A 25,714-nucleotide genomic window follows, 5' to 3' on the forward strand; every position below is an offset into this window, starting at 1 on the left:
TACTGCCTCTGACTGTGGGGGCAGAGCATAGCTATCTTCTGACTGATTCACCATGAACACAAATCACCAAAACTTTCATTGTAAGCTAAATGATTTCATGCTCAGCAGAAAACAAGCTCATTTCCATCAGTTCAGATCTAATCCCTCTGACTACTCTGTCATCCTAAGCATGACATACATCTGTCAAAAGTATCTGAAGAGGCCCAAGTGAGCAGGCTCACGAAGGAGTCATTTTTGACACTCCCCCCACCTCATCCACTCCCTTGGGTTTTTCCACATATATCTTACCCCTTCCCCTCCCTGACCAAACAACATATTTGAATAGAATATTCCAATTTCCAAAATTTATTTTTTTACAATATTTGAGATTAATACTTTTTTTATAAACCCTTGGCTGGTATGGCCTGGGCCAGGTCCTTGTGCACAAGATGTGCAGAGTTCCTTATAATACCTCGGTCACTGCAGCAAATACTGGATCCTTTGAAGCTGACTGCCTATAGACTCAGTAATTTTCAAAGAATCCTGTATTTGCGGCCCACTCTTACCCAGAAGTAATCTAGCAGGCACTCCAGAAACAGAGAAGCTGTAGGAGACTTAATCATAGTCACTAGGTTCTCTCTGAACTGGTTGTTCTGAGCAATTTGGACCACAGACTCCTGCACCAACTTGTATGCAGAATAATTATTTCCGTTACGGTCTGGCTCTAGGAAAATATGTTCCTTTGTAAGGGTATCTTCATCCTTGTGTAGGAAAGGCTGGGCTCGCAGAAAAGCTAGTAGAGGGATAAGATGTCTCCATCTGTCCACAGCTCTGCTAATCCTTGCCTCTTTGAGTGAAATTCTCATTTGGTTTTCCTTGTCTAGTCAGTATTTGTGTCTGCTTTCCCAAGCCTCCATATTGGCAAAAGTAACTCCCAGAGAAAAAGTGACAGAGGCACAAAGGCAGAGAGGTGAGTTGTTTGTTTTTAAAGGTCTACAAAGTGAGTAGTTTGTCCTTGGTTGCCGTGTAAAAAAAACCAGGCCTTCCTCCAAGTACTTGTTTCTTTGCCTTTGATCTGGGAGTGGAGAGTGGATAATTGCAATTTCTCAGCTGTGGTTAGCACTAGGTCCCTTTCAACTGCATTTGCAGGATTTCACCACCATATTGGAGAGCTGCTCGACTTTGGGGGTTCGTCCAACATAGTACAGGATGGTAAGAGGCTCCAGATCCTGGGGCACACAGCAGGGGGAAGCAGATGCTTCAGGATTCAATGTATTGTATAGGCCAAGTACCTGGAAAAGCAACCAGGAGATACATAAGGAATTTGTTTAGGATCAAACACAATTGCTGATAACCAGAAAGCACGCTTGAACTTCTGTTCAGTGATCTAAATCTGTGTAGCTTACAACACCCACCTCCATTACTGTTTAATATATTTAACAACTTATTAAACAAAATGGTTATTAATTCACAGCACTGAGTTGAGGCCCAGTCTGACAGAGAAAACACAAGTGCAGACATAGAGCATTCAAGCCTCCTCTGCATCCGCATAAGCATTTTTCATGCATATTCTGCTCTTTTAAAAACAAAAAACCCTGGGTGTAACCATCCTACGGCCCTGTTTGAGTTTCAAGAAAAACAGCTGAAAAAAATCAACTTGCTTTGGCCAGATCATGCTGGATTTAATCCAGTCCCTCTCAAATATCTACATTCTCTCCCAACTTTTTGAATCCTCTGCAAATCCAGTGAGGTCTCTCTCTACTTCATTTCACATATTATTATTACCAGAGAGAGAGAGAGAGTGCCAGAGGAGAGCCCTGAGAGACGCTAATGAATTCTTCAGCTGCCTCCTTAGTGCTGGGTCTGAACCATTCTGTAGACATCTAACCTAGAGCCATGTTTCTCCCCAAAGGCTGCTGCTTTTCATGGAAGGGGGGTGTCTGGTGATGTATGGGGAAAGGAATCATAATCTGCTTTTATCCCTACTAAAAAGGCCTCCCTAGTGCTGGGGAGTTTGTTGTTATGTGCCTTCAAGTAGATTACGACTTATGGCGACCCTATGAATCAGTGACCTCCAAGAGCATCTGTCATGAACCACCCTGTTCAGATCTTGTAAGTTCAGGTCTGTGGCTTCCTTTATGGAATCAATCCATCTCCTGTTTGGCCTTCCTCTTTTTCTACTCCCTTCTGTTTTTTCCAGCATTATTGTCTTTTCTAGTGAATCATGTCTTCTAATGATGTGTCCAAAGTATGATAACCTAAGTTTTATCATTTTAGCTTCTAGTGACAGTTCTGCTTTAATTTGTTCTAACACCCAATTATTTGTCTTTTTCGCAGTCCATGGTATGCGTAAAGCTCTCCTCCAACAGCACATTTCAAATGAGTTGATTTTTCTCTGTCCAAGTTTCACATCCACACATAGAGATTGGGAATACCATGGTCTGAATGATCCTGACTTTGGTGCTCAGTGATACATCTTTGCATTTGAGGACCTTTTCTAGTTCTCTCACAGCTTTCCTCCCTAGCCTTACTATAAAAGAAGAAAGAGGCGTCAACAACTTTCCTCAGACTAGAGAAGCCTGACTAATGTTGACAATGTTAGTGCACCTCCAGGTCCTCAGATTCTCCCCAAAGATTTCTGAAATCTTTCCTTTAAGGCAGGGGTGACTCCAGGGGCCAGATCTTCATCTGGTCCCATCCTGCGGGCCAACTTTGACATGTGGGTGGGGCAACCCACCTACTAATCTCATTGCATCCTTATGATGTCACATGATTGAAGATAGATTGTCTTGTCCACCTGTCAAAATTCCTTGCATGCAATTCCCAATCTTAGGAACCACAGTGCACATAGTGTTGCCAGCCTTATGCTTTGCACACCTTCCCTGTGCTTCTCTTTTCCACCCCTGAAGGCAGAGGTGCAAAATAGAAGGGCAGGGAAACTCCCAAAGTTTCCCCTCGCTTTAACACTTGAAATGACAAGGGTTGTGGCATCCCCTCAAGTGGCTTATGTGGATACCTTTGATCACTTTTTCACAGCTTCACCATACTGTTGACACACTTACATGAAGGAGTCTCTTCCTTCCTTGCGCAACAGGAGCCAGATCCTTCCTTCACTCTTAATAAACTGATCCTCTCTGATTAGCGGCCTTTGTCTTTCTTTAATTTTACTGATACCTTGCTCTGTCTATGGGTGCAGGCTAGCTTATTCACCTAAGTCATATCTATCTCTATCTCCATAGGACTCACAATCTAAGTAATAGAATTGTATTGAACCACATTGGGGGAACTTGCACAATGTCCTTTCCCAATAACGTCATGCCTTTTCCACATGTTCTAGGAAATGTTCCCCTTGAGACCACAGCACCATCTGTCATTGCTGGTCTTCTATAATCTTAATCTGACATTCTGACATAACATCAGCAGCTTTTCCATTCTTGCTGCTGCCAAGTATACTGCCAGAAAAACACGACCACTTCTTCCACAGCGCTCTCTTTAGGACCCTCTCTTTTTGAGTCATCTCCGATCGCTACAGTCACACCTTCAGCTTAATGCCCCGAACAAGTAAGGTAACTGAGCTGAGAACAGCTTTTCCTTTCAAAGTACTGTGTCTCATTCTACAACAGAGGGAATCATTTTGCTACTCACACAGATGGCCCATTATGTACAATCAAACATTACAGATGGTAAGGAAATAATACGGGTATTTTTCCTTCACTGCTGTGAAATAAATATATGGTAAGTTCCTTTGCTTTCACAGATATTAATGTCTCTTGTAACTACAGCATAAATAAGACCCTGGAGGAATGGCAGTGATGGCACACCACCTTATAATGGTTATAGAAATGCTTTCTACTAGAGGTATGTGGTTGCTTTCCATCATGGAAACTCTCCTGTGTGATGGAGTGATGACCACCAGTATTAATAACTGTTAATGGGTCCTTGGCCACGTAAACACTTAGGACAAGCATTAACAACCACAATGGTATAGCTGTTGGGTTCTATAACTGCTGCCAAGACAAAAATGTCCATAAAGGAAAACCTCCACTCTAGCTAACCCTTTGCTTTGTATGGGAACTAGTGGTGGCTTATCTGGATTTTCTCTTTTCTGCTATATGTGAGGGAGACAGTGCTGGCAAAAGGACTTGTCCCATTTTCTTACAGAATGCATGCAACAGCTATAGGCTAGTGATTAGCCATTCAGAAGACAGTGCCAAGACTGATCAGTCTCACATCCAATTAAAACTGAAAATAGAATTTGGAGGAGAGATGAAGCAAAAGGTTCAAAGACCCCTCCATGAAAGAGAAGTTCAACAAAACTCTTAATTACATAGCCCCTTCTTTGTGCCTAAATTTATGAAATCTGCTATAAAACTCCAGAGATGAAGATGGCACTAGCTCCATGATGGAGGGACTGGGGCACAAATGGCTAGGCTTGGAATGAGGTACATGGAGTCTTCATTAAATTATTTTGGATGGGAGTGTCCACACATGGCCATGATGCTGTACAAATGCCAACCCAGCTTGATTGAACAGCTGAGACCAGCCACTCAGGGTAACATAGTTCTCACTGACAAAAAGCCACAACCAGCAAATGCTTGTAGCGTTTAGATATATGCATCACTGCAATTGCACTATGGGTCTATCCTGCAGCACAACATCAGGGACATGTACCAGAATCTCTGGTGGGGATGGCCTGCATAGGTGAAAGCATAGTTGAAAATTTACGTCATTTGACAAAAATGCAGAAATTGGGATGAGTTTGGATGGAAAGATTCCGCTGGTTAGGGCCGAAGACCTCTCACTGCACATCTCCTTATCCTTTCCCACAATCATCATTTCCTACTCTATGGTTCCTACACATCCAGCACTTTACTGCTAGCCCTCCCCCTCCAGTATTCCTTCCTACCCAAAAGATTACATCCATCCAAAATGAATAAAACTACATTTATGGTAACGTGCATAATTCATCCCATTTCCAAAATGGAGAGGGTATGATTGGTACAAATGCCAGAGGCAATCATTTACTTTCTGTAGCACTTATTAAGAGATAATACATGCATGAGGAGTAACATGAACCACCACACATCAGGGATTACTATCAAGATCACTCCTTGAATGTTCCACAAGGTGCATCCATTTTACAGAAAGGCAACTATTGAGATTCTCATTTGCTAAAGGCCTGAAAATGAGTACAGAGCAGAGATTGTATCTGAATCCAAGTCTAACTCTAATATTCAACATAAAACAGAATGCCTGTGCAATATGCCGATTAACAGCAAACCACTCTAACCTTTGAACTTCATTACACTGTGAGAGAAATCTAAATACTGTCTCTGAGCATATGCATAGTGTCTTTCCATCAGCCATACTACACTTTAACATGAGACAGATCAAATCCTGGGGCATTGTGAAGCAAGAATTTTAAAAAATACCTCTATAATCTGAGAAATAGATAATGTCATTTGTCCTCCATTCAAACTCCCTTCACACTCACACTTTCCCCTCCTTAAACAAAGAAAATCAGAACATATGTGCCATTGTTTTTCATTGTACACTCAGTTTTTCTTCCATACAAGCTTAATTCTATCTCTTAATTCCTTTTTAGACAGAACAATTTTTACAGTTTCATTCCCCCCCCACCTCTTCCTGTTTCCTCCTTTCCCCCCCCTCTTTACACACATGCCCGTTAATGACAGCGGCTACAATGTAAAGGTAAAGAGAATGACCAGCCAGTCAAAAACTGTCTGGTTCAAACTTCACCTACGACACTAGGTGGCCTTAGGCAAGCCACTCTCTCAGTCTTAACCCTCTGCATCTGCAATATGACAATAATGACACTGACCTACCTGATAGGGTTGTTGTACATAATTCTGAGATAATGTGTGCAAAATATTTTTGAATATTATAAGTGCTAAGTATTATTTTGTTCCTTAAATCATTTTCTTACATAGTCCCTTCTTTTCTACACTTCTACTATTTTACAGAGCAATCCAACTATCACCACCCACTTGCGCCAGGCTAGGGGTGTTTGGATTAGGCAGAGATGTCCCTCCCTCCAGCTTTCCTGGATAAGCCAGCCGGCTGCCAGTGCAGAACTCTTCCTTCTGCCCACCAAATGTGCAAGTGGGGAGGGCTGCCATCAGCAGGATGCTCCTTGTTGATAGCCAATGGAAGGCTCCCAAACTGGGCTGGGCTGAACAAAGTTCCACTGGATCCTCATCTCATCTCACTGATGTTACATTATGACATTGTTCTGCCAGCTCCAGGCCAGTGCAGTGATCTACCATGCCACTGCCGCCCCACACTTTCCACCCTGTGTGCAGCAGGGCATTGCATGCAGTGGTGGCCCTGCAATTCTGTGTAATACGGATTATTTTTCACATGATTAATTTGCTTCATTCTGTCCCTTTATTCATTTTAATACTAATATTTTATCACTAGTATTTGAATACTGATATTTTATCACTGCCTTCCTTCCAGAACCATCTTTATTTGTTGGTTTTCTCCTCAATATATTTACATACACATTTTTCCTCCTTTCAACAACCAAGACTCTGGTTCAGGGATGGGGAACCTCCAGCCTGTGGGTTAAATGTGGCCCACCGGGGGTTCAAAATTTGACCCGCAAGGCTGTTTTCCCCAAACCATGCCCACCTGCCCCACAGTTAACATATGTGACGTCAGGTGTGGGGCAGGTAGAACATGACTGCAAATGCATAACTGATATCGTAAAGTGCACCCCCAATTGTGTATTGAGGTGGTAAAATGCAGGCAGGCAGGCAGGCAGATCTATATAATATAATATAATAGAACAGACTTGCAGTTGGGTACCAGAGTCAATAATTTTACAAAATCTTTTTGTGAGCAACTAGAAACTCTGAATGATGAGGAAGTAAAATGAGACTGCCCCGGTTGGAGTAAGAGAACACATCTCCAAAACTGTAGGTTCCCTGTCAACATTAAAGAATTGCTGTACCGTGCTGTGAGTTGTGTCTGCACTGCGGAGATATGGGCATGGTCCAGAGCAAAAATTGGCAAAGTACCCCTTGGGTTCATGGACCCATTTCCAGCCCAGGTCTTGCCGAAAGTCAATGTAGAGACGGCGCACACAGCAGTTCTCCTCCAGGTTCCTGGAACAAAATGATTCGACATAGAATCAGGAGCATCTGAGAAAGAACTCATCTCTCTCCTCACCCCCTCACCCTGGAGTTTTCACCTGATGCCAAAGATGCTGGTAGCCCCTCACGTTGTGAAGTGTGATCAGGCTGTATGGAATTGGAAACTAATCCAGAAGAAACTGAATTCATGCCACCACTTGGTAAGGATTCAGGAATCAAAAGAGTTGAGCTCAAGAGCAGGGAGGGTACATTATGGCAACCCTCCGGTTCTCTTACTGTAATATAAAGTATCTCCAGTTGCACACGAAACGAGAGAGAAGAGGAGGAGGTAGGCATGAAATTTAGCCTGCAGATAACCATATTTCCGTTCAGCAGACCAACTTGTCTGTCCCTCAGATGCTTTCCACACTACCAGTTTAGCACTTGGCAACCTGTACTGGGAATGTGCCGAAGGAACCCATACGCCAGGCCTGTGTAACTAGACACCTGAATCACTAGAGACTTACCAAGCTGAATTTGCAGCCTGCCAGCTGAGTATGGCAGCCCAAAATAGGTTTTGCTGCCTGACTAGGACTGCAAAAATAGAGATCGGAATCAAAGTGATGGAGGGGCATCCCTCCCCCAGAATTACATTTGTAATTGGGCTTAGAAAACCAAACTATTTCCCCACAATTGAGGCAAGCATCACAAGTAATCAAGCTCTGTATCTGCAAAACAGAAGTTATGAAACTCAATGACATCACTACTGTTCAAGTACCTGGCATGCCACAATACTTTGCTGATTTGCCTTCCCAGCTTTATGTAGGCTATGGGCTTCCAGAACATTTTTCAATTGCAGTGCAAAAATAAAATAAAAGTTAGTAAACTGTTAGCCCTGCAGCTGCAAAGCAAATAGATGGAGCAAGTTAACACCAGGGGTCATGGAAGGGAACAAGGATTTTCAGCTTACCTAAAGCAGTAATTAGTGTCCAGCGCTCTTTTCTTTCTCTGACTTTTCAAGGCTGGACTCCCAAGCCGGTGGGGGGGCATCATCATCAAGATCAAGTGGGGGTTGTGAAGGTCTTTCTGCTTCTTCAGGCTCCCCAAGTCCCCACGCCCATGGTGATCCTCATTCTCAATGCCTGAGGAAGGCAAACAAGGGCATCAGTGAAACCCCATAGTTGCTTTAGAGCTGCAGTAGAAAACATTGGAATCTATGAAGGATGCAACACGAGGACAGCTTGGGAAGCCTGCCAACAACTTGGCCACTGTGAGGCTTCTTTGTAAGGACTGCAGCTGGCCTTGCCATGATAAACTTGGTTGCTCTTAGCCTAAAATGAAGTTTTGTGGGTCATTTGTTTTATAATTTGTAAATTGGCGGTGGGACCATTAATCTGCTCCTCTTGTTATCAATTTCCATCTCAGGAAAGGCCAAAAAAGACGAATGGCTTAAAGAAGATGTCAGATTACTGGAACCATGCAGCAGAAAGAATATCCAGGATTCGTAGCCTGTGGGTACTAGTGGCCACAGCCCAGGGCCAAAAGCCAGCCAGTTGCTAATGTTGAACCTCACTAAGCCGTTGGCTGTCAGTGCCACCTCAGGCAGGTTGCCCAGCTTTTCTGTGTCCACATCATGAAAGTTGGAAACCAGAGTGAAACCAAGAATGCATTGGAACCAAGTTTTCCAGAGGAAGAAAAAGAGAGAGACTTTAACTTTAGAAATGTATCTGCTTTGTACATGCTTGCATGCCTCTACGCAGTAATACATATATGTCTACTCCTCAGCAGTTTTGAGCGACTTTGATTGTTATAGAGAACACTGGGAATTGTAGTTTGGTGAAGGCTCTGAGAATTCTGTTAACAATCCCTCACAGAGCTATAGTTCTCAGGATTCCCTGTGGAGATTACTAGTAAACCAATTTGTCTGCAACATGCATGTGCCCACACACTCCTGAGCCGTTGCCCTTCTGCTGTAAAAACCACCATCCCTGCCCACATGCAAACACAGATGTGTAGTTATGAAACACAGCAAAACTTGCACACAAATAGTGTTTTAAAAACACTCAGATCTAGATGGGATCATGATTCATTTGTCCCGGTGGCCCATTTTGCGGCTTTCCCCTCTGATCGTCTCCTGTGTCACCTTTGAACTTGATCTCCAGCACCTCATGTAAGTTCTCCAGGATGTCGCCATTAGACTGGAAGGTGTTACATGGGCAATGGATGCTGATCTCCAGTCCAAGGTTTCTCTCTATTAGGAGAGGAAGATTTCATGAGAACTAACAAAATATCATCCCTGCTATCCAAACAATCCTCCAGCAATTTCATTTCCTTTGTCCCATCAATGTTGAGTTTCTTTGTTTGTAGACACCAGCGCTGATATTATCCTGTTGGCGGAAGAGAAATGAAAATGGGGATGGAGCTAAATGAACAAGGAATATGGCCTTTCTGCCAAAAAGTGGTAGCCCCATATTAAGAACATTAGAACAGCCTGCTGGATCAGGCCAGTGGCCCATCTAGTCCAGCATCCTGTATTCACAGTGGCCAACCAGACACCCATGGGAAGCCTGCAAGCAGAACCCAAGGGCAATAGCAACTCTCCCCACTGTGGTTTCCAACAAGTGGCATTCAGAAGCATACTGGAGGCACTTCTGAGTTTTCCCTTCCTGCTCCATATTGCATGGTTGGAATTGCCTCATGTTCTGACATAATTCAAGTTGTGCATTTCCTCACCTTTGCTCCTCATCATTGACTGCCAATGGGAGAAGTGGGAAAATGCATACTGTAATGACATCAGGACAGGGGGCTAAATTGACAGAGATGTTATGGAGGGAGAGGAGGGGAGCAGGTAAGCTGACACAAGGCAACCTTTCAGACAGCTATCTGAATTTGCTTATCATGGGTCGCTCATAGGGATTTGCACTTAAAAGCCAAACCTACTTAACTTGCACTTTCTGAAAAAGTACAGAAAGAGAAACATAGCCTTCCTTCAAAATTCACACTCCTCTGAATTTTGCAGTGCAGTTCTTCAGCCAAGTAATGTGGGGTAAAGTGTGCATAAAAATGCATATATTAGGGAAAAGAACACACACAAATGCATTATGCAACCTGCCCTGGGATCCTGTGCTGAAGGGTAGGTGGTGGTGGTGGTGGTGGTTGTTATGCATTTCCCCCAAAATTTGAATTTTATGAGAAATTTGCACTAAAATGCTGATGAATTTTCATGAGGATTTTTTAAATTGCAAACTGATGTGGAAATGTAGAGCACTGAATTTAAGACTGGAAAAATGAGAAATGGAGAGAGATCAAAACTGCCAGGATTCACCCATCTCAAGTAGTTTGTTTGATACAGTTTCAGGTTTCTGAACTTTTGGTGGTCATGTTCTTTCAATACTGTACACGTCCATCCACTGAAGCAAGATTCTCCTGAATAATGTTGATAGAAGGTGTACAGCCCAGTCAGAAGACACGCAGATCAGAAGGCCCTCAAAACCACAAGCTTAGGCTCCATCGCTATCTTCAATAGGGAGCAATCCCACTGATCTCAGTAGAACTTATTTACAGGTAAATATGCACAGGATTGGGCTGCACAACTCTCCTTTTATTGTCCTTGTCTTTGTATAAATGGACAAGACAAAGAAATTTCCTTATTGGAATTCTGTACCACCAAACCAGAAATCACGCGCACACAAAAACCAAAACCTAAATGCTGCAACTGGGATCTTTGTCAGAAATCATTTCACAGGTTTATCCAATTTACATACATAATTTAGAGCCTGAATTTGCATTGCATTGTTATGGAATTTGAAAATCCTGCCAGACCCTTAATGGAGGAGGGAAGCATGATGGTAACCAACATATACTGCACAAGCTGACACTGCTAGCTACAGCCAGAGGAATTGTTTGAGGCTCCCAAGCATCAAGCTAGAAGCAGCCATCGGATCTCAACACCTGTCTAATCTTCCCAGCTGGTTGCAGCTGCTGAATCCCACAACTTGAATTCTGTAGCCGCAAGCATTTCTTCTGTTATTCTCTGATGAATGCCAAGCTCTGCAGCAACTGTTATATTGCCCAAGCCGCAATGTAAAGTACCTGTCATTTGTATCTCTAAGCATCACCTACATCAAAAGCTATGTGTGATGTTCTCTTGAATTGCACAATACTAGTCAGACTAACAGCCTTGCCCTACCAATAATTCAGTCATTGGACTCTGGCCAAGAAAAATATAAGAAGCCTATAATCAGCTTCTCCTTCTAGAATCTATTGCCTGCATGCCAACCTTTACTGGCATCCAGGTAACTACTGTACCTGCAACTATGAATCTCAGCAACTGTGAAATGAACCTGTATTCTTGCTTTTAGACTCCCTCATACCCAACAGCTGATTTTGCTGAATAACAGGTGCAAATTTCTTGAATTCAACTTTACTCAGAACTCCTCTAAGACAGACAAAACACTATTTCTACACATGTTGTATGAGTGTTTATTTGGGATGGGGCAGGGGGAAATGCACAGGGTAATAGATTTAGCCCAATTTAGTAGCTGATCATTGGCGGAACTGGGGCTCACAGAACATCACTGGGGGTGACAGTACAGTGATGATTTTTCCTACCTCAGGAGCTGCCCTGCCTTAAATCTGGCTCTTAGGCTGTTCCTGGTATTCCCACCTTCATAAGGGTGTGTGCATGCAGGCATGTGTGCTCACACAGCACTGCCCTCTACATGCTAAATTTGAAATGGAAGAATGGCAGCAGTGGTGGTAGCCAGACCAATGTCAGCACTTGACATCTTTGGGCTGGGGACCAATGTCAACAGTGAAGCCTGCTGGGGCCTGTGGCTGACAGTGACATCTGCCAGGACCTCTGCTCCAGGCCCTTGGTGGTGATCTTAGTTTTTCTAAAATGGAATGCCCCTGTTGTTCCCGGATATTGTGGGTTACAGTTACCATGGCAGCCACCAGTGGGAGGCTTCCTTAAAAAAAATATCCACAGTGCCCCAAAACGACAGAACTGCTACCTTGCCAGGGCCGCCTCAACCCTGGCATGGCTCCAGTGATGGCAGGGAGGGTAAGCTGCATTCTGCATCAGCCAAGCTGGTGGGCTTGTGGCACAGCAACAGCAGGGCTGGCAAGCTCATGCCAGCCACCTTCACCTGCAGCCAGGACAGCACTTGCATCAGATGGTGATGATGGTGATTAAATTTATATCCCGCCCTTCCTCCCAAAGGGAGCCCAGGGCAGCAAACAACAGTGATAAAACATTTTTGAAAACTTATTTAAAATCTTAAAAACAAAAAATCATCATGAACTCCTGCTTGGGCAATGGACAAAATTAATGATCCGTGAGCTCTCTGAACAGCATTATTATTTGGAGTGATTGAAATCCAGTGAGGTGTTCCAGAGCGTCCCTCCCTCAGGGAAGAAAAAAAGGTTAATTCAGCTTCTTATATCTGCTTCATAGATGCTATAGTCTCTGAATGATCATCATGCTCCAGAGTGGTGGTTTTCATATTTGAATGGCTTAGAAAGCCAGCATAGCATAATGGTTAGAGTGTTGGACTCAGACTGGAGGTTTAAATCTCCACTCTTTCATACAATCAATAATGGTTACCTTCAGCCTGTCATTCCCTCTCATCCTAACTTACCTCACTGGGTTGTTATGAGGATCAAGGAGGGAATTTATGCTACCCTGAGCCCCTTAAAGCAACAGCAAGAGAGAATATAAAAATTTAGAGCAAACGCCACAGATTGTTATAAGTTATATTATATTACTTGAGGTATTTATATACCGCTTTCCATGGGGACCTCACAAAGCTATTCACATACAATTATTAAAATAACTATCAATATTAATTACACAACAAAAACAAAACTGGTAAGTAGAGGAAAGAAACTCTGCTTCTGCAGCAGCTTCCTTCCCCTTTAGGCAAAATGCTCTTCAGAAGCCCCTACAGTGGCAGCTGGGAGGGAGGGAGGGAGAAGGGTAGAAAACTCTAAAATAAGAATAAAAATAAAGATGACTATTAGAGACAATTTAAACATTCTGTTGTGAATGATGAGTAATTCATGCTGAGTGATGAGGAATTACTGATGTACACGCCCATGTGATCCCCCAGATCCACTGAGGGAGGGTCACTGAACCCGCTTCCTGCTCCACCCACCTCTATGCAAAAGCCATTCACGCACAGTCTCTGTGACATCAAAGGACAACCACTCAGGGGAGCCCCGTGTCATCACGTTCCGGCCACTGAGGTAACGCTGCTTTGCAATGTGCTCATCGGTCTTCAGGATCTGCATCGGGGAGACATGCAAGACACGGTTCAGTTCAGCAACGGCAGTAATGATGTTTTCCCAAATTAGAACTAAGCCAATCCTTTCTATACAAACATTTGCATACCCTTTGTGTCACCAGTTTGCTGGATACTAAGGTGACTGTATGCAAGTACACCTCTAAATAATTTGCTCAGTGCAGAGGGGCAATTCTGCACAAGGAAGTGAAAATCTATAGCAGCACTCACAAGGACTGACTGACAGGGATGCAACTGGGATGAAGTGCAACAAGGAGGGCAGTTAAGTTAGGCACACTGCACATACCTGACAGAAAACTGCTGGAAAATCCCACATGTGCCAACTCCTTGCTTTTGGGCCAGCTGGTATTGCGCCACTACTTAAGGTTTCTGCTTCCAGCATATCACCACAAATACTTAAAAAGCAATGCTTACAAGGATATTAGGAGCCCAACTACACTTATTCTAAATGTATGCCGTGTTGTTTGCGTTGTCTGGTTTAAGAGCAAGTACCGGGGGATGGGGCAATTTCCATCAGGACCACAGTGCATAAGAGAGAGGAGGTTTTAACCTTTCCCTCTCCAGCCATAATCCCAATGACATCCCCACAAGGTGCATGGCAATTAACATTATGGCAAAAATTCACATTGGCACCAATGACAGCTTTTTTGCTAATGCTGCTTGCAGCGTGGGGGGGCACATTTTTGTTGGGATCCTAGCTGGGAAGTGGGTTCATGCTTGGTATTAAATAATGAAACCTATAGGCAATGCTGCATGCTATTCATTTAACACAATGTGAAGTTAGGTCTGCCCTAAGTTGGTGAGCTCTTTGTGAAGTAGAAGCTCTGCACAATCAGCTGGCCACAAGTGGAGAGCCAGCACAAGAAGGATTTTCAAATGGCTACCAGTCCACTATCACATGCTCAAAGCTTGTGTGAAGTGGTCCTGATTTCTACTTTCCTGAAACCTTTTCAGAGCCAGCATGGTGGAGTGGCTAGAAATGTTTGACTAGGATGGGGAAACCAGGGTTCAAATCTTTACTTGGCTGTGAAGCTTGGTGGGTGACCTTGGGTCAGACACTAACTTTTAGATTAACTTCCCTCACAGGATTGTTGTGAGAATAAAAAAAGGAGAGATCAATCATGTCCATCCAAAGGGGCCACATTGAGCTCACTGGACAGTGAGTAGGATAAAAACATTTTTAGAGCCACAACTCAATACCAGGTTCTATTTACAGAGGGGGACAGTAGTCACCCCCTCCTTCAGATCATATTGGATTACCCATCAAGATTATGATGTAACCAAAACAAATGCTTTAAACATACACATCTTTGGAGCAATTAAATCCTGAATGTGTTCAAGAACAGGCCTTTGAACCTTGCAGTGAATCCCTCATCAATATTCATCACAACCTCACTGACATTCTAAATGGTGCCTGCACTTTTTTCAAATCCCTGGCTGTTCCAGCGAGAACATTCAGGAAGGAAGGACAAGGCAAGACACAAGTGTGACACAGCCCTGTTTTACTGGGGTCCTTGCCATGCCTTGCATCTGACCCTTTCCTTTCCTTTTGAGTGTTCTTTGTTTCCACTCCTCCCACTATACCCCCACCCTTGAGGGAGAGGGGAGCATTGCCACACTGCAAGAGCATCGTTCCATTTCAGAAAATGTTCTCATGAAGAAAAATGGCACCTCTCCTTAGGCTAAAGTTTTTTGTTGGTCTGAACCTCAGCAATATTTCATTTCTAAAATTACTGCCAGAGCTTCTGCCTTCCAGAAAACCATGTTCTTTAGATTAGAATGCCTTATCTTTAATTGCTAAGTGGGAGGCACATTCTTGGGGAAGAGCCATGTCTCAGTGACAGAGCAACTGCTTTGCATGCAGAAGATCCCAGGTTCAATTCCCAACATTTCCAGCTGAGGTAGGGCTGGGCGAGAAACCTGCCTGAAACCTTGGAGAGCTGCTGCCCGTCAGTGTGAACAATACTGAGCTAGATGGCCCAATAGTCTGACTAGGTGTAAGGCAACTTCCTATATTCCTGTGCTTGTTAAAAGTACTCTGTACACATTAAAATGTTCTATTTCTTTACATATCAGGTCCTCAGGCTGGAGTTCAATAACCATTTCTATACCCAATATGACTCCTGCATTTGGTATTTCCTCACTCACCCCTGCCAGATTGTAGTGTAGAGTAAGAGTGATGTGCAAGTTCCTGGTTCAAATCTTGGTTGAGCCAGATACTGCGTGACTTTAGGCAAGCTGTTCCCTCTCAGCCTCAGGGCCATAGCTGCAGGAGGGCCCATGAGGGCCTAACCCCTTCAAGAATATTCCAGGCCCTCTTCATTGTATATTCACCTTTAATTTTAATAAGTCACCCTTCTACTTGTGTAGAGACTAAGGAAAAGTGTGATGGCAGCATTCTATCGAATTGCTCAGTAAGAAGCAAATCTGCTCCCACCTCCTAGTTTGCTAACCAATGAAAGCAGAGACATCAGGCTAACGGACAAGTACTGGACTAATGTTTAAATGTTATAAAGCAAATATTATTTTAATAGAATTAAATAGCATATTAGGCTAGGTGTATTTACGTTCTGCATAGATTCTTCCCTTAAGAACATCAGGCCAGTAGCCCTTCTAGTCCAGCATCCTGTTCTCACAGTGGCCAGCCAGATGCCCATGGGAAGCACACAAGCAGGACATGGATACAAGGGTACTCCCCACCTCCACTGCCATGGTTTTCAGCAACTGGTATTCACAAGCATACTGCTTCCAACTGTGGAGGCAGAACTAGCCATTGTGCTAGTAGACTTCAATATCATTATTCTCTATGGATTTGTCTAATCCTTTTTTAAAGCAGTCCAAGTTGGTGGCCATCACTGCCTCCTCTGGGAACGAGTTCCATAGTGCAACTATGAGCTGTGTGAAGAAGTGCTTTCTTTTATCTGTCCTGCATCTTCCAGCATTCAGCTTCATTGGATGTTCACGAGTTCTAGTGTTATGAGAGAGGGAGAAAAGCTTCTTTCTATCCACTCTCACCATACCAGGCATAATTTTATAAATTTTATAATTTTATAAACTTCTATCATGTCACCTCTTTCTCGCCTTTTCACTACACTAAAAAGCCTCAAATGCAGCAACCTTTCCTCATAGGGGCGTCGCTCCATCTCCATCATCTTGGTGAGCCTATTTGACCCTTTTCCAATTCTACAATATCCGTTTTGAGGTGAGGCCACCAGAATAGTACACAGTATTCCAAATGTGGTTGCACCATAGAATTGTATAATGGCATTCTGGTATCAGCAGTTTTATTTTCAATACCTTTCCTAATGATCCCTAGCATGGAATTTGCCTTTTTCCCAGCTTCCGCACATGGGCTGACATCTTCATCGAGCTAACCATCACAATCACAAGGTCTTGTTCCTGGTCGGTCACCCCAAGTTCAGACCCCGTGAGTGTATATGTGAAATTAAGATTTTTTGCCCCGACATGCATCACTTTACACTTGCTCCCATTAAATTGCATTTGCCATTTTACCACCTATTCACTATGTTTGGAGAGTTCCTTTTGGAGCTCTTCACATTTTTTTTTGTTTGAATGACCATGAACAATTTAGTATCATTAGCAAACTTGGCCAACTCACTGTTCACCCTTAATCAAATAGTTTATGAACAAGTTAAACAGCACAGGCCCCAATACCAATCTTTGGGGACTCCACTATCTACATTCCTCCATTGAGAATTGTCAATTTATTCCCACTGTCTGTTTCCTGTTGCTTAACCAGTTCCTGATCCATAAGAGGACTTCTCCTTTGGTGAGGTACCTTGCTGAAAGCTTTTTAAAATCCAAGTACACTATGTCAACTGAATCACTTCTATTATACGTTTGTCGACACTCTCAAAGAACTCCAATAGGCTGGTGAGTCAAGACCAACAAGCTTCAGCAAAGCTTGTTCTTCTATATGTTGGTTATTTTATCTTTAACAATACTTTCTACCAGTCTTCCCAGGACAGATGTTAAGCTAACTGGTCTGTAATTTCCGGGATACCCCCCAATCCCCTTTTAAAGACTGATGTTACATTAGACCACTTTCCAGTCCTCAGGTATGGAGGCAGATCTGAGGGACAAGTTGTATATTTTTGTTAGAACATCAGCTATATCACATTTTAGTTCTTTGATGCCAGACTCGGTGATTTGTTAGTTTTTATTCTGTCTAGCCTAGGACTTCATCTCTTGTCACCACTGTTTGCCTCAGTTCCTCAGACTCCCCTCCTGCAAACATTAGTTCAGGCACAGGGATCTGCCCTATATCCTCCACTGTGAAGACAGATTTCATTTAAGACAGAATTCATTTAGCTTCTCTGCAATCTCCTTATCCTGCTTTAGTATACCTTTGACTCCCTTGTCTTCCAAGGGAAGCTTGATGGTCCCTAGATGGTCTCCTGCTTTGAATGTATTTAAATAATTTTTTGTTGTTGGTTTTTATGTTTGTAGCAATGTGCTCCTCAAATTCATTTTAGCATCCCTTTTTGTCTTCTTTGCATTTCTTTTGCCAGAGTTTGCGTTCCTTTTTATTCTCTTCATTCGGACAGGACTTCCATTTTTTTGAAGGAAACCTCCTTGATTCTAAGAGCTTCTTTGACTCTGCTTGTTATCCATGCCAGCATCGTCTTGGACCTGGTGGTACCTTTCCTGATCTGCGGTATACAGTCCAGTTCAGCTTCTAATATTGTATTTTTAAACAACTCCCAATATGTTTGGAATGATTTGACCCTCTTGACTCTTTCAACTTTCTTTTTACCAGTCCCCTCATTTTTAGGAAGTTTCCCCTTTTGAAATCAAAAGTGACTGTGTTGGATTTTCTCAGCAACTGGCCATTCACATATATGTTTAATTTAATAGCACTATGTTCACTGCTCCCAATCAGTTCAACAACACTTACATCTCGCACCAGGTCCTGGCATCACTTACGATTAAGTCCAGGGTTGCCGCCCCTCACCCATTGACACTACAAAGCTATGTCTGTCTTGCTGGCCCTGTGTATGGAACTGGCAGCATTTCAGAGAAAGCTACCTTGGAGGTCCTGGCTTTCAGCATTCTACCTAGCACCTCAATTTTGCTTCCAGGACCTCACAACTGTATTTCCCCATGTCATTGGTGCCAATGTGCACCCCAACCACTAACTCCTCCCCAGCACTATCTACCAAGCTATCTAGATGACATCTGCGACCTTCATGCCAGGCAGGCAAATCACCCTGCAGTCTGCATCATACACCTCACTACCTATGTTCCTAATGACTGAATCACCCACTACCAGGATCTCTCTCTCCCCCCCCACACACACACACCTAGAGGTATCCTCAGCATGAGAGGGTATCTGCTTATCCCCCAAGGAATAGGTCCCTTCTAAGGGATTGTTTCTCTCTTCCTCAGAGTGATGCTCTTCCTCCCTGAGGTCCTCATTCTGTGACAGCATCCCTTCAACATACCAGTTTGCCCTTCAAAAATCTCTGCCTACAGAACTCCTCAGTCATGTACCTTCCCTTGATCTGTAATAACAGGGCTGTAATGACAGCCTATCTTACATGAGTAGTGCAAGGATTACTGGCATAATAACGTACATGAAGCGCTTTGAGTACTTGGAAGAAGCACTAAATATTATTAAGTATTATTGTTGTTTGTGGAATGGCTATAAAAGGCACCAGAACTAACCCTAACATTAGTCAGAATGAGGTATCTGCCTGAAGCAGCAGATACTGGGATCTTCTAAAGAATAAAAAGAGTCAGTTATTATTAGATGTTTACTACCAAAGGGCGATATATTACCAAAGGGCTATATATATACACACACAAACGCAAACACAAACACACACACACACACACACACACACACACACACACACACACAGAGAGAGAGAGAATAACTGCAGGAGTCAAAGTGCCTTTGAAAGGAAGCACACACAGCATTGCCCTCATTTAAAGTTTTTGCAGCAAATGGGAGGGGATTTTACAAACGACAGTTTATTTAGGAAACACTTCCCTAATGCTACAGCTTTGCACATTTCTTCCCCACCCCCCGGTACTAGAATCTTCTAACACCATTCTGAGAAATAACATTAAATGGTGTTTCATAACAGATAACCACAGCTTAGTTAACCATTCTGTTGGTGGGAATGGTAAAGCCAAGCACATGGCATGGGGCAATTTGAGTCCTATTATAGACCTCACTGCCCCAGCTGTGAGTCTGCTCACCTGGAAGAGTTCAATACGCTGCTCAGTGCGTTTGGAACTAAGGTTTGGCACCCGCAGAACCCGAAACTCAGCCCGGAAGAGGTTGGTGCTGTTCTTCTCTGCCGAAGACACATTGAATCGGAACATGTTGGAAGTTACGCCTTTGGGGCAGTAAGTCAGTTCATCTATGAGAAAATGAAGAAACAAGGATAATGAACTAACCAGGATGGCCCATAATGCATCAGATGGGAGGATCTCACATTCACATTCCAACACTTGCTGACAGTGTTATTAATGTAGTGTAAATGAGGTAGAAGAATCATGACAGAGCTAAACCCTGTCTAAGTTGTAGGGGCCTGCAAGAAAAAATCCCCATTACTTCCAATATTGTCACAGTAGACAGTGGTGGCCATGCTGGTCTTGAGGCTCAGCGGTGATTGATGCCCAATGGCAGAAGGCAAGGAGACCAACAGTAGGTGGTGCCAGAGCCAATGACAGGCAGAGCTAACTATAGTTTAGCCTCATCCTCTTCCCTTCTGAGTTCTACAAAATCAGCATAGATGAAGGAGAAGCTCACAGCCAGTGCCACCCACTGGACTAGTTAAGAAAAAGAAGGCAGGCAAGTGGGGGCTGGCTGAGGGTGGTGGGCCTACTCACTCTAATTGACCAGCTTCTACTGCAAGGAATAAAACTGCTTCATCTAGGGAATTTGTTAAACTCAAAAAACGTTCATACTCCCACACCAAATGACTGCTGAATAAAACATATCATTTTACCCATAGCCCATTCCTGGCAGTAGTTCAGAGGTATGGGTAGCCTCTGTGCCAAATGGAAGAATCACTTGGACACACAAGACAGGGTGTGTGTGTAAATGCCCCATGCTGAATCATTCCCTCTGCTACTGAACTTGGGTGGTCAAGTGCCTATTATGACTGGAAGAGAGCAAATTTTATACTTTTGGGGGATTCCCTAGGTATGTAGGCATATATAAGATTGCATATCAAAATAAAAATATTAAAAACCCAAAACAGCCCCATGAGCATCCAAGACCTATAGAGTACTGGCATATATTTCTCATTATTTGGAAAGGGAACTTCTGAGCTCACACTGAATGCTAAAGAGAGGAACTCCTCTCTTTGCTGGTACCTTTTGTTAGGGGAGGGGGCATTTGCTACCTAAAATCCTGGGTTTCTCCATAGTTTTGACTGACAGCTTGCACATGCATCCCAGGGGAGGAAAACTTGATAAAGGGATCTATAAGGAGAAGGGGGAAGGTTATGTGTGTCTCCTCAGTCCCAGGGATGTGGGAGAGGACTGAAGGCTAAGTCTATGGCTGAGGACAGTTGAGAAAACTTTGCTTGCTTGAACTGCAAACTGTATCTAAGAGGTGAGCATTAGGGTGATGGGGAATGAAACCATGAGGTTAAAACACTTCCTTCCCAGTTACATAGCAACAGAGCTCTCAGGTTCAGGGCCTGCAGCCAGCCCCAATCCTGAACGGTTGTAGGACAGTGGAGTGGGGGAAAAGTGTCTTCATGAGACCCAAACAATACTACAAGGCTCCTGTTCCAGAAGGCCCAACACCAGGCTCTGGTGGGCTCTCAGCACAGTGCCATCAATAGGCCTGCCTGTGCTGGCCTGGGTGTCGCCCTCTCCCCCTGGCAGCACTGCAGCTGTCAGTCACTCTCTGCCCCTCCCCCACACTGACATGGCAGTGGCTCTTCCCTGTGGATATGTAATGGTTGGATTAGGGTGAGAAATGGAGCACAGCCACCTGGCACCAACTGGAATGAGGTGACCCCACCTCCACCCAAAGCCAGCACTGCCACATAAGCACCGGCAGGACATGCAACTGGCAGCTATAACGCTGAGGGCAGCCCCAAATCATAGTAGCAGTGTCAGGCAAGGGCCCAGGAGGCAAGTGTTGTGGAGGGGACAGAAGTAAGCGCTGGTGGGCCCAGCCAAAGTATATGGGCACCAGCAGTTGCCCGAATGTTCCGGACTAGCTGGGGTCCTTGACAGGAGGATTCCTCTGAAGGGCTGTGAGCACTGCCACTTCTTTTTCTTCTTTCTTTTTATTTGTACTTAACTATCTGAATACCTTGATGTGGGGGAAATGGCATGCAGATCAAGCCTTGTCCATGCTCAGATATGTAGTTTAGCTCTGCTGGGACTATGCCACTTTAGAATGCACTCCCCAATGTTAAATTTCCTTGCATACATATTAAGATTTTTTCATTTATTATATTTACATATAGTAAAACCTCAGTGAAGACACCTTTTTGAAACTCTGGTTGGAGGGACAGTTTCTTAGATATGAAATTCCTGACAACTTTAACCGGTCTGTATGTTGGGAACATCATTCTTCCGTATCACTCTTTCATGCTTGATAGGAATCATGTTTTCTGTCACAGAATCATAGAATCGTAGAGTTGGAAGGGGCCTATAAGGCCATCGAGTCCAACCCCCTGCTCAAGGCAGAAGTCCAAATAAAGTTATCCCACACTGCTCCACCAGAAAGAAAAATAATCTTTAACAGAACAATCCTGTGCATGTTTACTCAGACGAAAGTACCAACCTGTTCAATTATCCCAAATTCCCTGAACTTAGTAGGACTTACTTCTACTTCTAAGTAGACATGAATGGAATTGTGCTATTTGTTGCCAAATTTGGCACAAGGTGAATAAAGCAGATATGTCTTCATCAGCTGCATGGGGGGAGAGGGAACTGAATGCAGCAATTTTGTTTGTTACAGCTATGCTGGTGTTAACACTATGGAGATCATGATTGCCATGAGATTCCTCTATGGATTGCCATGTTTTCTGCAACAAATACATATATCATTTCACACTTTATGCACTGAAATATGCTTCTGAATACAGTACCAGTTTCTGGAAACCACAGGAAGGGAGAGTGCTCTTACACTCAGGTCCTACTTGCGAGCTTCCCTTTGGCATCTGGTTGGTCACTGTGAGAACAGGATGCTGGACTAGATAGGGCACAGGCCTAACCCAGCAGGGCTCTTCATATGTTCTTATAATGAAAGGGAGATGAACATCTTCAAACACTTGGGAAGGTGTGCTTAGAACTCCGCTGACATATGGTCACCGTTTGTTTGGAAATGCAGATCTCTGTTTCACACTTTTACATGTTGTGAAACCAATACAACCACAGCAAACATGATGAGTGACTTGAGTCATAGGTAGTGATTTTATTATCTTGTGTCCAGATTTTTAATGTTTATTGTATCTGTATGCTTATTTTGTACGCAGAGCTTGGAAGTAACTAGTTACAAGTAACGAATTACTTGTAATTCATTACTTTTTTGAGTAACGAGTGGGTAATTCCTTTACATTTTGATTGTAATAGAACTAGGAGTAATTTTACTACTTTTGTGGAGTAATTGTAACGTTTCCAGAATTACTTTTGGGCAATACTTGGGGGGGAAGCAGGGGAAGTCTTCTGATCCTCTGATTTGTGGATGAAAATCATGTGCCTCAAACTGGGCTTCTGTGCAGTGTCGCTCTTTCCTCATGCTCTGTGGATGGGTAGGAGGCGATGAGGGAGGAGACGGGGTGGAGTGAAGAAAACAATTATTTAAAAAAACGGATAGTGGTGGTGAAGAATGGAGTGGAGGGAAAAAGGAGCCGGAGGTCAAGAACATGGATAAAGGAGGAGAAGGAGGCAGCAGCAGAATGGAGATAAAGAACTGTGGAGGTGAAAGATGACAAAGCGTGTGTCTGTGTGTGAATACTGTGTTTGCACTTGGCACACAAAGTGGCCTTCACCACCCTCTCTGGCTACTGTGCTGCATTTGCAGTATTTTGACTTTTTTGCATCTCAGGGGAAAATGCTTGCTTGAGTGAGTGGCAGGTGGCAGGGCAGGGCAGGGTCTGGGAGGTGGTTAAGTGAGAGAGATTATGCTGGCTGGCTGAGTGAGGGGGTTGCACTTGGTTTGACGTGCAAAAATCTGAGTAGTGGCCTCTGCCTCCCTCCCTATCACCCTTACCAGCAGAGAGGCCACCATTGCTATCTTATGAATAAAAATAATTATTCTACTACCTCTGTATGTGTTTGTTTATTTTTAATGTTGTTTTAGGCTGCTTAATGTGCAGCAGCCAAGGCCAGCAGCTTGTAGGCGTTTTTTTAAAATTAACTGAAATGTAATTGTAGTGATTACTTTGGAGGAAAAGTAAAGTAATCAGTTACTTTTAGAGCAATTGTGATTGTAACGGTAATTACTACTTTTTTGGGCCATGTAACTGTAACTGTAATTTATTACTTTTAAAAAGTAATCTTCCAAGCTCTGTACGTTGCCCAGAGTGGCTGGATAGCCATCAGATGGTCGACTAAGAAATTCAATAAATAAATAAAATAAATAATAAATAGTGCAGAAGATGGATGTGGCTGCTACTGAGCTGCTCTTCCTTTAGGTGGATTAACAATTTTTGGCATCATGGAACAAAGAACTACTATGTCCCTAACATGCAATGCTTGCTTCTGAAAATCAATTAAAGTGTATCATTTTTTGTTCATTCATTCAATTTTTACTCCATTCAATTCTAGATGCTCAGAACAAGTAACAGTATTAAACTTATGACAGATAGGTATTTGCAAACATAGTGAAGATGGGGTAGAGAATTTTTTTCCAGATTGAAAGCAGCATTTCCCTGGGGGTAATCTGTCAGGGGCTGCATGCCGCTGGTGGGCAGGGCTGAAGGCAGCTGTGAGTAGCATCAGAGCCCAAAGGGGGGGCACTCCTCCTCCCTCTCCTTCTCTGTTACTGCCTTGTCTCTCTGTCTCTGTCTCTCTCTCTCTCCATTCCTGTCCACCTGGCTGCTGGGGATGGCCAAATCATTCTTTCCAGAGGTCTGAAGCGATTGCTTGCAGAGGACCACATGAAATTGGGCAGAGACCTACAGCTATGGGTAGCCCGCTCCTGGAGTAAAGGAAGCCCAGCTGCACCCTGATCATCAAAGCCAGACTGGAATATTTAGAAAGACTTACATCACTTCCAAAACAGGCTCCAACTTAAAGTCACCAGAGCCTCCCAGGAACAGAACTCTTCAACTGTGGGGCACCCGCAAGAATGCCATTATATGGGCCTTCACTATTTAAGCACCGCACCTAGACAGATAACAATTCCACTTGGTGTGATGGGGTGAAGGGAGCTATGTGGATTTATTGCTATGTTGGAACCTAATATAAATATGAAAAAAATGGAAAAGGACTGCCTTCAAGTCGATCCCGACTTATGGCGACCCTATAAATAGGGTTTTCGTGGTAAGCAGTATTCAGAGGGGGTTTACCATTGCCTCCCTCTGAGGCTGAGAGGCAGTGACTGGCCCAAAGTCACCCAGTGAGCTTCATGGCTGTGTGGGGATTTGAACCTTGGTCTCCCAGGTCTAGTTAGCAATATATGTAATGGGGGGCAGGAAGCACACACAAATCAAATTACACTGTTGACAAGGCAAATAATAGGCTCTTTTACTGGGTCTCTAAATAAAAGCTAGCAGACTACACCTCTGGGTACCTGTATGTTTTCCTATGTGAGGTAAATAACAGCTCCAGGTGGAGGACTATGTAGATCAGAAAAAAATGGTCTATGGGGAAAGGGTAACCCTTCTCCACAGTGTCACAGCCCAACTTTGAATCAGGGGAGGGGCAGCAGCTACATTTAATCCAGAGGAAGCCAACAAGGTGTGCTCCTGGTGTTCTTGGACTATAAGACCCATCAACCAGCATAGTCAATGGTCAGGGAAGATGGGAGTTGTAGTCTAACAATATCTGGAGGGCATTGCGTTGGCTACCTCTGATTTAACTGTTTGAAATGCCACAAGGGGATCTGATCACAGGTCTTTCATGGCCACATCTACTTTGGACACCTTTGAGAGCCCTATAGATTAAACTCTACATAGTCCTGGAACCAAGATATCTTTATTTTAAAATATTTTTATGCCACTTTTCATATAAATGTGACATTGGTTTAGAAAATTAAACACAAAAACAAATAAAATAATATAATATAAAACAAAAATACCAAATTAATTACACTTCACAGAAGACCAGCAGCAGCATGAAAAACAGCAAAGCACTGCAGAACTCGGGCGCTGTAGTCCTTTCTAA

At 43.5% G+C, this 25,714-nt stretch overlaps 1 protein-coding gene across 2 annotated transcripts in view; it reads right to left on the reverse strand.

Moving 5' to 3' along the window:
• Positions 1–329: 329 nt before the first annotated feature.
• The window catches only part of TGFB3 (transforming growth factor beta 3), a 35,762-nt gene continuing 10,377 nt past the window's right edge, over positions 330–25,714 (reverse strand). The window contains exons 2-7 of one of the 2 annotated variants that reach the window (XM_061611786.1): positions 19,610–19,773; positions 13,235–13,364; positions 9,220–9,327; positions 8,047–8,218; positions 6,956–7,109; positions 330–1,271 (exon numbers count right to left, since the gene is read on the reverse strand). In XM_061611786.1, coding sequence (XP_061467770.1) covers positions 1,113–1,271; positions 6,956–7,109; positions 8,047–8,218; positions 9,220–9,327; positions 13,235–13,364; positions 19,610–19,773 — 887 coding nt within the window. In that variant the 3' untranslated portion in view covers positions 330–1,112. The remainder of the gene's footprint in view (positions 1,272–6,955; positions 7,110–8,046; positions 8,219–9,219; positions 9,328–13,234; positions 13,365–19,609; positions 19,774–25,714) is intronic. The other variant, XM_061611785.1, reaches the window with a different exon arrangement.

This window comes from Rhineura floridana, chromosome 2 (genome assembly GCF_030035675.1).
Source record: "Rhineura floridana isolate rRhiFlo1 chromosome 2, rRhiFlo1.hap2, whole genome shotgun sequence".
Classification (NCBI taxonomy): domain Eukaryota; kingdom Metazoa; phylum Chordata; class Lepidosauria; order Squamata; family Rhineuridae; genus Rhineura; species Rhineura floridana.